Raw genomic sequence first — 12,661 nt, 5'->3', positions numbered from 1 at the left:
TTATGCACATTTTTACTCCTGAACATATTTAGGCTTGCCATAACAAATATGTTGAATACTTGACTCAAGACATTTTAGTTATCATTTTTTATTAATTTGTTGACATAAAATGTATTTAAAAAATGGGTATTGTGTGTGTAGGCCAGTACCCTAAAAATCTAAATTGAATCCATTTTAAATTCAGGCTGTAACACAACAAAATGTGGAAAAACTCAAGGGGTTTGAATACTTTCTGAAGGAACTGTAGATATATACTTTTGAGGAAACATCAGGTTGTCATCATAGTATCAACGCTTACCTTTGCAGGATTTTTAAAATTTTTTGCTCAGAAAAGTTGGCGGTACAAATAAAATCCCCCTTTGGCCAAATTCGGCCCACGGCCCGCCAGTTGGGGAACCCTGCTATAATGTATAGGTCTCTCTCTTATGGAGCACCTCTCTATTTCTGTCTGTCTGTCTCTATGCTGAACAGGGCTGAGTTAACCCCTTTGTCTCTCTCCCTCTCTCTGAACAGTTCAGGATGCTGGGTTGGACGCGTTAGCCGCCGTCATCACCCGACAGAAGCTGATGGGTCAGGATATAGGCAACGAGCTGGACGGGCAGAATGGTAAGGAGGGGTGTGTGTGTGTGTCTGCTATTGTTTCTACGACCTACTCTGCGTCAATCAGATAAGTCCACCCTACCTTTCACCTCAACAGTAAGACACAAGCTCTTTATTATATTGTGTATGTGTCTCCCTAATAAAGGAAGGGTGTATATAGTTCATGCATAGTTCTACCAGCCACACACCAGACCAGCCACACCTTACTCCAAACCACTGTGTGAAATCAATCAGACACGCTATTATTTCAGTCATGGAACAGGGGTCAGTAGCCTTTACAGGTGTTCCAAGCCACCTTGGTCAGAGTCACATAATTAAATAAAGTGTTCATCCCAAATGGTACCCTATTCCCTACACAGTGCACTACTTTTCACCAGATCCTGGTCAGAAATACTGCACTATATAGGGAATAGGGTGCCATTTGGGACGTAGACGATGCATCTCTATTGTTAAAGTGACCTCACGGTGAGCTCTCAGAAAACGTCCAGCCGTCCTTCTAGAAGAGCTCTGCTGGGGGTGGATCTGTGACTGTGTCAGGCTGTATAGTCTGGTTAGGAGGAATGTGAGCTCCCTGACGTACTGTTTTAATGCGTTTGCGGAGAGAGTCAAGTGCTGTCCTGGAATAGGAGGCAGACGGCGGGCAGAAGGCAGGTCTGAGCATATCGCTCCGGTTCGTCTACAGATGGAGGCACTTGAGAAAAGGTTGTAGGATGCCAGATAGTCATCATCCGCCTCTCGCAGGACCATTAGATCTCATTGTTTCCTCAACCGTCTCTCGCAGGAGCATTAGATCTCATTGTTTCCTCAACTGTACACTCTCCATCTCAACTACACATGTCTTAGTTGTATCCCCAAGAGACTCCAGTTTTGCCTGATTATTCGTTTTAAAGGTCCAATGCAGCCGTTTTTGTCTCGATATCCAATCATTTCTGGGTAACATTTAAGTACCTTACCAGGATTGTTTTCAATAAAACAAATCTAAAATGAACAGAAACACCTTTGTAGCAAAGAACCATTTCTTAAACAATTTTGCTAGGACTGTCTGGGAGTGGTCTGAGTGTGGAGGGGAAAACTGAAAACTTGCTGTTATTGGCAGAGAGGTTTGGGAATCTGTTTCTTATTGGTCTATTAACTAATTTACAACCTGGTGATATCATCAGGCAGTCCAAACAGGCAGACATTTCAGGCTGCCTTTTCAAACAGCTCTTACACTAAAAGGGCATTATCATCATTTTCACAGTGTTATTCCAACCTAGTGTGGAAATGTATATGAAACACAGGAAATGTAGTTTTTAACTGCACTGGGCCTTTAAAAAAAGAAAAGAAAAATATATTTATATATAATATATCACTTGCTACTTTTGGCCTTTGTCTCCTTTCAAAGCGATGTTTTCTGAGAACAGAATATGTTAGGGCGCTCTTGACGTGTGGAGGACACCCAAAGCCTATAGGGGGCAGAGGAAGATCGAGATGGACTACTATCAGGCTTGGTGTCACTGTATATTGACTGTAGAGCGTATGGAGTGAGTGGGCTTAGTGGTCTGATAGAGGAACGTTACACAGAGTTCATTAGTTCCTGCTTGCTGTTCTTGGCATGTTCCCGGGCCGCACCGCAACGCCACAACCCCCGCGGGCCAGACAATTAGTGGACCGTTGGACTAAATGGTGCTTTTCTTTCCTCCGCCATGAGCACAATGTGATGACATGATTGATGTTCTCTCCCTAAAGAGCCCAGACTCCTTCCTCTGGGACATTATAAATGTAGGCTATATCCCAATAATGTTAAACAGCTTCTTAGTTATCTTGTTAGTCCTAACGGAGAAGAACGGATGAAGCCATAGCCCCAAAATCACACCACATTGTTTATGTTCTTCAGCCGTTTTGGTGGCCACCTATGAATATTCAATGCATATTTCAATTTATTTATAGTGTGTTTATTTTAGACGGCCAGTTCCAAGTTCGGTCAGATGACTTTGTATGGTCCTTTTCTGGGGCTGTGCTGAAACAGATCCCGCAGGGATGTGTAATCGAATGACCTTTTGAGATGGAAACAAAAACGAGTTTCCCTTCTGCTGCTGGGAACAAACAGTAGACGTTTGGCCTGCGATCCTCCCCGAGTCAGAGGGTAGCTACGGCTTGATTGTTTCAGCCTGCTCTCCTCTTACCTTATTGAGCTAGAGAAGGATCATTGGTTCCCCTTCGATCCTCAGAGTCCGAACCGACGTGTTATTCTCTTTTCGCGTTTCTTTTTTGAAGTGCGTGGGCGTCAGTTTGCAATAACAAAAGACCTCGGCGCGGCAAATTGTCTTGACGCGACGACGGTGAGTTTAACTGAGAGTCCGGACCCGATGCCCCGGCAGCAAGCGAGCGGAGCAGGCGATTGAACACTTCAGCCCTGATACAAAGTGGCTTTGATATTTTAGCTAGGCAGACCACATTCCCCTAAAGTGCACTTTATCCAAAGTTTTTGATAACGGCTCTCTTTCACTCTTTCCATATTTTCGATCACGACCGAATGCATCTCCAAACGCCGCCTAGTCCCCTGTGCTTGTTCGAACCTCTAACCAGGTCCGCCTGGTTGAAATTGAAACCAAACCCGGCAAATAAGAGTGTTAGGAGGCCTGCCTGGTCTCACGGACTGGCCCACCTGTATGCCTGTCCCCGGGGGTATTACATAAAGGTGATAAACAGAGGGATGAGATGTGAGGGGGGGGGTCCAATAGTGGATCAGTCCAACATCCTGCAGTCTCCACCGGCTTCCCATCTGAATTTACAGTGGGGCTCAGAGTTCACGAGACCAACTGACTATTACTCACCCGGTCTCACATACAGGCCCTCAGGGCTCTGGAGCCTACAGGCTTCCCTCGCTTTCTCTCTTCCTCCCCTCTTTACCTCTGCCCTTCTCTTCTCCCTTCTCTGTATTTTCTCTCCTTACGCCTCGATCCCACCGACAGTGTCGTTGCATTTTGGTACACCAGAAGTACATTTAGTTTCCAACGGAGCGCTGCGCTTGCCATTGCGTTGCGGAGGCAGTTGCAGTGCGTTCTGTGTGGCTTTTATACGCTGGATTTATCGAACGTATGCGTCAATCTGTGTGCGTAGACGCCTTGGCAGAAATGGTAGCAGAAGGCGAATGTTGAACGTTTGTTGCACACATATCCCAGTGATGCATCGTACCATTTTGCCTAGTGACGCTATGGGTGTGATCGAGGCGTTAACCTCTCTTTAACCCTCTTTCCTCTTTCTCTCTCTCTCTCTGGCTCTACTTATCCCTCTCTCTCTCTGCCTCCTCTCTACCTCCTCTGCCTCGTCCACCTCGACCTCCTCTCTCTTTCTCCTCTGCCTCCTCCCATCTTCCCTCTCTCTGTTCCCCTACCCTCTCCCTCCTCTCTCCACCTCCTCTTTCGCCACTCCTTCTTCTCTCTCTCCTCTCTGTGAGTTATGGCTGAGATGTCATGGTCCCAGAAGAGGTGTGGGACAGGTGGAAAAAAGAGGATATATATATATATAGGATATATCACACAGCGTGGTGAGCAGGGGAGGCCAGGGAAGGACTTCAAACAGCCAGGCATACTGATTGCTGTTAGCCTGAGAGTTCCCTTGCTTGATTTAGGGGCGGGACGGTCTGCATAGGGCCCCGCAGGCCTTGCAGGGTGCTGGGGTAGAGGATGCCGTGGCTGCAGGCTGGAGAAACTGGTGGGTGACTTGAATCCACACCAAACCAAGCCATGCCACCCTAAAGACATCATACCACCCAGGTTCTGTTGGGAATACTGTATTTGATGGTACAATTAAGGATGTGCTGGTGTTTTAAAAAGGTCTTTAAGCTATAGGGCTATATACCCAAATGCATGATGGAATGCGGGCCTGCAGGCACGCACACACTCAGAGAACACTCTCAGGGGACACACTCAGGGAACACACTCAGGAACACACACACACACACAACCTAACAGAACAGTTAATGCTTTATATGCCCTTATGAGACACAGAGGTTCAGTTAATGTTTTCTGCATACTTCGTGTGAATAAGCGCTTGGAATGTTTTTCTTGCCGAGTTGTACTTAAGTGACCCGTATTATTGCGTCGTACAGCTTTGTAGGTGCTGCATTTCTTACTTGTATTAAATGACAAAATTGACAACGTAAAAGTAACAGGCTAGCATAATGCTTTTGGAGAGGCAGGGAAAATTGATTTCATTTGAAAAGCCTAGACTCCGACAGTTTGAGTGTTCCCTTTCTCTGTCTTTTTAGGGGTTCCGTTTTTCTTCTGATCTCAGTCCTGTTGCAGTGTTTCCCTGTAAATAGATTAAGCTCTGTGCTCGGGGATAGCCTCTGACCTGAGTGCAGTGGAGGTTGCAGTCGGCTCCTTTTTGGGAAAGAGCTTGAAGCCAGGGTCATCAGTGAAGGTGACCTGTTATGAGTTTAAGAAATGAACCCAAGGCCCTCGGTTTCTCTTCCATCCCTGTCTTAAAAAACACTGTGAATCTACAATGAATGGTGAGAAAGGGTTGTGCAAAGTAGTAGCAGTTTTAATCCCCAGGCTTTGCAGGTGTGATCTGTGAAGACAAGAAAGCCTTTTTCCCATTTGGACAGTAGATTTTTCCCTCTTTTTGTTCTGTTTCTTCAATACCTATAAAAAGAAAAAGTCAATCTACGTTTTTGGGTGTGAAGATTATTTATGATGTGTGTCATCACCAGGCCTGTTCATATTTCTGACATGATGTGGCGTAAATCAACCATATTTTTATTTCCAAATTCAATGTGGCAGAAAATGTCCCTGTGCGTCTCACTAAATGTTCTATATCAACGAAATGAAGGTTTTTGCTGCTAGAATCAACATTGTTTGACTTTATTGGTGTTGATATTTCTCTGATTCGGGTCTGGAACAATGACATCAGCCCGTGTCACAGTGGTCTGTGATTATGAGTGACGGCCAGTCTTGTAAAAGTGGGTCTTTTCGCGGGGCTGTGGAGGGTTCCAGCTGTAGGGACTAGTTTTCCACAATACACCCTCACTTTGGTTGGAATAACCAGGGAAAGGAGGGTGTGTGGTTAAGCGTATGTACACACACACACACACACACACCCCTTTCATTCCAGGGTTGGTCTATCTTCCCTATTACAAGCCTCATTAAAAGATCCAACATAGTCGACGTGGGCTGATCAAATGGATGGATGAGTTCATTTATTTTCCACACGCTGTTTGATGCTATTTAATCAACAAAGTTTCCCGCTAAGCCGATCCCCTTCAAATTCCCCACGCACAAACCTTTCAGAGGAATCAGTCATTGCTGTTTGTTCTGTTTTCTTTCCTTTCCTCCACCTCTTCTCCACTTTAATAAATAGACTGCGGCCCTGCGACGATTCCGCCAAAATGTGCTGCTCGCCGCTTGCACATCAAATATCCCAGCCGTGACCTCTGTGTGTACTCCTGCCTGGGTCTTTTTCTGTTTTACTAATAACACTCTGAGTGGATTTCACCATCGCTAGGCAACACGGTGTCCATATCTTTCTGTTTGGCGACTATATTTTTGTACAGAAGTGAGCTCATTCAGACCAGAGAGAGAGAGAAACAAAACTTCATTTAGATTGAGATCTGCCGGTGGAAGATGACGGAAAGATCCAGAAGGAAGATCACTTTGAACAGATACATGTGGCCTAAACATCCAGGATTGTTATGTCAGACACTTGCTAAGATTGTTAGACGTGTATCCATTTCTATATGAGTAAGTGATGACTTATTTATTTTTTGAGCCATATCAGGTCATAATAGGAGCCTATTGTCAGTGTTGAAGATGGGCCTATGGGCTAGCCTGGTCCCAGATCTGTTTGTGCTGTATAGCCAACTCTTATGGTTGTTTGGCATGACAATGACCATACTGTATATAGGACCTAGCAAAATGGCACACAGATCTGCGACCAGGCTATCTCTATGCAACAACTACCACCCTCTCTCTTTGTAAAGGACTCTTTATGCTGGGGGAAAAAGGGAGATATGTTTCTATGACATAGCCATTAGTCTGTTAGTTCCCACTAATAATTACGTCATTGATTCGCTGCTGCATCATCAGAGTCGCGGCCGGGGAACTCTAACGAGGTCCAAATAAATAGTGGAACCCGGGGAACATTCTGGACTGTTTGGTTAGAACTGCTGGAGGACCAGTGACCTCACCAGTTGGGTGGTCAACCCTGGCTGTGGAGAACAGAGCTCTTGGTCACACTCTTCAGAGAAACAGTCCCGCGAACAAATAAACGTACGCTAATGGCGGCGCTCGGCGTTGAGGCGGAGCCGGGTTGCCGGGGCGAAGTCCACGATTGATTTATCACCCGTCCTCTTTGCTCCAGCTGCGAGCCAACGGTAGGTTGGTCAGGTAACAACTTAGTAGGGCTTAGGGATGAGGAAGGAGGGGTGGGGATGGTGTTCGTGTCACGAAAATGGGTGTCGTCATACATGAAGACACGCCCGACTTTTGTCTGGTGTCACTGAGCTTTGAGTAGCAGTTACAGAGAGTGGATATGACCAACTGACTTGGTGGCTGGAGTTTGACACGACTCTGCCCCACAGAGTTGGACATAGGGAGGATTCTTCATGTACTAGATATAAGAAAATACACCTTGTATACCTTCAATCCTAACACCTTAAAACAAGTCTGTTGGTGGTTCACGGATAGTTTTCAGGTTCAGTGTTATGGTGCTTTGGAACGCTGAACGTGTCAAGTGCTACTGCTGGCTGCCGTGTCGTACCCTCTCTCATTGAAGAATAGCCTAATTTGACTTGAGTCACACTACTGTTATTTTCCACAAATCTCTCTCTTCTCTGAAGGTGTTCTGTGGAAGCCCTCCTTTCTGTAACAGTCTCAGAGCATGTACATATTTAGTCACTTCCTCTGAGTCGGGTGTTTATAGGTCAGAGTAGGGACACTGATCTAAGGTCAGTTTAACATTTTCTTTCCTTATGATTTAAGTTAGGATTTGGGGAGGGAAAGCTGGTCCTGGATCAGTACATAGGGTCTGCCTCAGCTTGTATAACCGGGTTCATGCCCACTTGGTGACTGTGACACTCTAAACTTCTGACTCAGATGGAAAATATTTTCTGAAAGGCCTGGGAACTTGCCAGAGGTTTGTGGACAGAACTCTGGGCGAGAAGGTGGTGGGCAGCACAGGTCTTTCCATATGCAGTCATTTTAATAGCCTTTGGGGGGAAAGGACATTTGAAATGACGTATTCTGAATATCTCACAGCAGTTACGCTTCTCTCCTGCTTCTTTCTCATAGAGATCATCTGACAAATGTGATCAAGTTGTAATTGAGCAAGATCTGGAAACAACCAATCCAGCGGGAGAAGCTGGTTAAAACGACGTCATTATCCAGGATAATGTCTACATTATCTGGGAATGTCTACTGTGCAGACTAGCGCTGCTGCAGGTGTATGAATTCACTGCCCACCCCATTCATAATGACACTGCTCTGTGATCGAGTGACAAAAAAATTGCCAAGGCGGGAAAATGCTAGACGGACCTCCTGTTTGACAAATCCTGACCTGGACACGATCGATCATATGCCATCTCCTTGTCCCACCTGATGGTAGTTGCATTCCTCTCTGTCTGGGGCACAGTGTCACTACGGCAGAGTGGAAGGGAACAAAGTAACAATGAGGCGGTGAAGGAGATTCAGGTTAGGGCAAGCGACCGGCGCCGACAGAGATGGCCGCCTCGCTTCGCGTTCCTAGGAAACTATGCAGTTTTTTGTTTTTTTTATGTGTTATTTCTTACATTAGTACCCCAGGTCATCTTAGGTTTCATTACATACAGTCGAGAAGAACTACTGAATATAAGAGCAGCGTCAACTCAGTACGACCAAGAATATGACTTTCGTGAAGCGGATCCTGTGTTCTGCCTTTCAACCAGGACAACAGAATGGATCCCAGCCGGCGACCCAAAAAAACGACTTCGTAAAAGAGTGAAACGTAGCGGTCTTCTGGTCAGACTCCGGAGACGGGCATATCGTGCACCACTCCCCAGTATACTTCTCGCCAATGTCCAGTCTCTTGACAACAAGGTTGATGAAATCCGAGCAAGGGTAGCATTCCAGAGGGACATCAGAGACTGTAACGTTCTTTGCTTCACGGAAACATGGCTCACTGGAGAGACGCTATCGGAGTCGGTGCAGCCAGCTGGTTTCTCCACGCATTGCGCAGACAGAAACAAACATCTTTCTGGTAAGAAGAGGGGCGGGGGCGTATGCCTTATGTCTAACGAGACGTGGTGTGGTCACAAAAGCATACAGGAACTTAAGTCCTTCTGTTCACCTGATTTAGAATTCCTCACAATCAAATGTCGACCGCATTATCTACCAAGGGAATTATCTTCGATTATAATCACAGCCGTATATATTCCCCCCCAAGCAGACACATCGATGGCTCTGAATGAACTTTATTTGACTCTTTGCAAACTGGAATCCATACATCCTGAGGCTGCATTCATTGTAGCTGGGGATTTTAACAAGGCTAATCTGAAAACAAGACTCCCTAAATTGTATCAGCATATTGATTGCGCAACCAGGGCTGGCAAAATCTTGGATCACTGCTATTCTAACTTCCGCGACGCATATAAGGCCCTGCCTCGCCCTCCTTTCGGAAAAGCTGACCACGACTCCATTTTGTTGATCCCTGCCTACAGACAGAAACTAAAACAAGAAGCTCCCACGCTGAGGTCTGTTCAACGCTGGTCCGACCAATCTGATTCCACACTCCAAGACTGCTTCCATCACGTGGACTGGGATATGTTTCGTATTGCGTCAGACAACAACATTGACGAATACGCTGATTCGGTGTGCGAGTTCATTAGAACGTGCGTTGAAGATGTCGTTCCCATAGCAACGATTAAAACATTCCCAAACCAGAAACCGTGGATTGATGGCAGCATTCGCGTGAAACTGAAAGCGCGAACCACTGCTTTTAATCAGGGCAAGGTGACCGGAAACATGACCGAATACAAACAGTGTAGCTATTCCCTCCGCAAGGCAATCAAACAAGCTAAGCGTCAGTATAGAGACAAAGTAGAATCTCAATTCAACGGCTCAGACACAAGAGGTATGTGGCAGGGTCTACAGTCAATCACGGATTACAAAAAGCAAGCCAGCCCCGTCACGGACCAGGATGTCTTGCTCCCAGGCAGACTAAATAACTTTTTTGCCCGCTTTGAGGACAATACAGTGCCACTGACACGGCCTGCAACCAAAACATGCGGCCTCTCCTTCACTGCAGCCGAGGTGAGTAAAACATTTAAACGTGTTAACCCTCGCAAGGCTGCAGGCCCAGACGGCATCCCCAGACGCGCCCTCAGAGCATGCGCAGACCAGCTGGCTGGTGTGTTTACGGACATATTCAATCAATCCCTATCCCAGTCTGCTGTTCCCACATGCTTCAAGAGGGCCACCATTGTTCCTGTTCCCAAGAAAGCTAAGGTAACTGAGCTAAACGACTACTGCCCCGTAGCACTCACTTCCGTCATCATGAAGTGCTTTGAGAGACTAGTCAAGGACCATATCACCTCCACCCTACCTGACACCCTAGACCCACTCCAATTTGCTTACCGCCCAAATAGGTCCACAGACGATGCAATCTCAACCACACTGCACACTGCCCTAACCCATCTGGACAAGAGGAATACCTATGTGAGAATGCTGTTCATCGACTACAGCTCAGCATTTAACACCATAGTACCCTCCAAGCTCGTCATCAAGCTCGAGACCCTGGGTCTCGACCCCGCCCTGTGCAACTGGGTACTGGACTTCCTGACGGGCCGCCCCCAGGTGGTGAGGGTAGGCAACAACATCTCCACCCCGCTGATCCTCAACACTGGGGCCCCACAAGGGTGCGTTCTGAGCCCTCTCCTGTACTCCCTGTTCACCCACGACTGCGTTGCCACGCACGCCTCCAACTCAATCATCAAGTTTGAGGACGACACAACAGTGGTAGGCTTGATTACCAACAACGACGAGACGGCCTACAGGGAGGAGGTGAGGGCCCTCGGAGTGTGGTGTCAGGAAAATAACCTCACACTCAACGTCAACAAAACTAAGGAGATGATTGTGGACTTCAGGAAACAGCAGAGGGAACACCCCCCTATCCACATCGATGGAACAGTAGTGGAGAGTGTAGCAAGTTTTAAGTTCCTCGGCATACACATCACGACAAACTGAATTGGTCCACCCACACAGACAGCATCGTGAAGAAGGCGCAGCAGCGCCTCTTCAACCTCAGGAGGCTGAAGAAATTCGGCTTGTCACCAAAAGCACTCACAAACTTCTACAGATGCACAATCGAGAGCATCCTGTCGGGCTGTATCACCGCCTGGTACGGTAACTGCTCCGCCCAGAACCGTAAGGCTCTCCAGAGGGTAGTGAGGTCTGCACAACGCATCACCGGGGGCAAACTACCTGCCCTCCAGGACACCTACACCACCCGATGTTACAGGAAGGCCATAAAGATCATCAAGGACAACAACCACCCGAGCCACTGCCTGTTCACCCCGCTATCATCCAGAAGGCGAGGTCAGTACAGGTGCATCAAAGCTGGGACTGAGAGACTGAAAAACAGCTTCTATCTCAAGGCCATCAGACTGTTAAACAGCCACCACTAACATTGAGTGGCTGCTGCCAACACACTGACTCAACTCCAGCCACTTTAATAATGGGAATTGATGGGAAATGATGTAAAATATATCACTAGCCACTTTAAACAATGCTACCTAATATAATGTTTACATACCCTACATTATTCATCTCATATGTATACGTATATACTGTACTCTATATCATCTACTGCATATTTATGTAATACATGTATCACTAGCCACTTTAACTCTGCCACTTTGTTTACATACTCATCTCATATGTATATACTGTACTCGATACCATCTACTGTATCTTGCCTATGCCGCTCTGTACCATCACTCATTCATATATCTTTATGCACATATTCTTTATCCCCTTACACTTGTGTGTATAAGACAGTAGTTTTGGAATTGTTAGTTAGATTACTTGTTGGTTATTACTGCATTGTCGGAACTAGAAGCACAAGCATTTCGCTACACTCGCATTAACATCTGCTAACCATGTGTATGAATGATTTTCGGTTTGCGACCGCTAGCAAATTAGCGTGTGGGAACTCAAAGGGTTTCTGGGGAAGGTAGCTTCATCATTCAAACGTCTACTTAAGTTTTCCCTGTGAGATTGATTCACTCTTTTCACTTCTTCGCACAGCTTCATCTTCTTTGACATTCCATTTGCTGGCATTGCATGTGCCATGTACCTGATCTTGCAAATGGTCTCACTAGTTTCACTTCCCAATGGCTTCTTCTTTGAGGTTCCATTTGCTTGTCTTGCACTCTCTCACAAATGGCTGGTGAGGTTTTGGTCGGTTTCTCCTATCTTTTTTTCCAGAGGGGGTTTGTGACAAAGATGAGGTGGTCAGGATGGGATCACAAAGACAGTCCAGCTGGAGGAGAGAGGAGAGAGCTATGCTGCAAACTGCCATTCATGTATTAAAGAGTACAATTCAACGCAGCAGTCAGGATTGATTAAGTCATATCCTTTTAATGGAAGTCCAAGTTTGGAACTCTGGAACTTCTTCAGGTTGTGTAGTAGTACCTTAGCTTGGTCTCAGATCTGTTTGTGCCGTCTTACCAACTCCTGTGGTCATTGGCGCGACCGCACATGATAGCACGGACAGATCTGGGACCAGGCTTGTGTAGTACTACCTCAACCATCTAGTGATTTAAAGAGATGTTAACCCAATGCATGGACTCCTCTGCCAATGATGGTTTGGGAAGAAAGGCCATATACCTAAACGAGTGTCTAATGTTTATTTATGTGGCTGAACTGGAGAAGTGCCAATAGGCTGATTCTCCAGTCACACATTCAACAGTATTATATAGCGACACTGGGGGAAAAGGGGTCATACCTGGCATCGGTCGGGGCTTTCCATGTGTTATACACGTTGGAATAGTTAGTGTTTTGGGTGACACAGTATTGCCGTTCCTCTCATCTCAGGCACGTCC

General features: G+C 46.3%; 1 protein-coding gene across 1 annotated transcript in view; it reads left to right on the top strand.

Moving 5' to 3' along the window:
• Positions 1 to 12,661, top strand: part of LOC115142446 (syntaxin-8-like) — a 50,154-nt gene that overhangs the window by 10,399 nt on the left and 27,094 nt on the right. The window contains exon 6 of the mRNA XM_029681921.2: positions 514 to 606. Coding sequence (XP_029537781.1) covers positions 514 to 606 — 93 coding nt within the window. The remainder of the gene's footprint in view (positions 1 to 513; positions 607 to 12,661) is intronic.

This window comes from Oncorhynchus nerka, linkage group LG15 (assembly GCF_034236695.1).
Source record: "Oncorhynchus nerka isolate Pitt River linkage group LG15, Oner_Uvic_2.0, whole genome shotgun sequence".
NCBI classification, from domain to species: Eukaryota; Metazoa; Chordata; class Actinopteri; order Salmoniformes; family Salmonidae; genus Oncorhynchus; species Oncorhynchus nerka.
The sequence above is the reverse complement of the archived record's forward strand: the minus strand, read 5'-3'. Positions and strand labels throughout refer to the sequence as shown.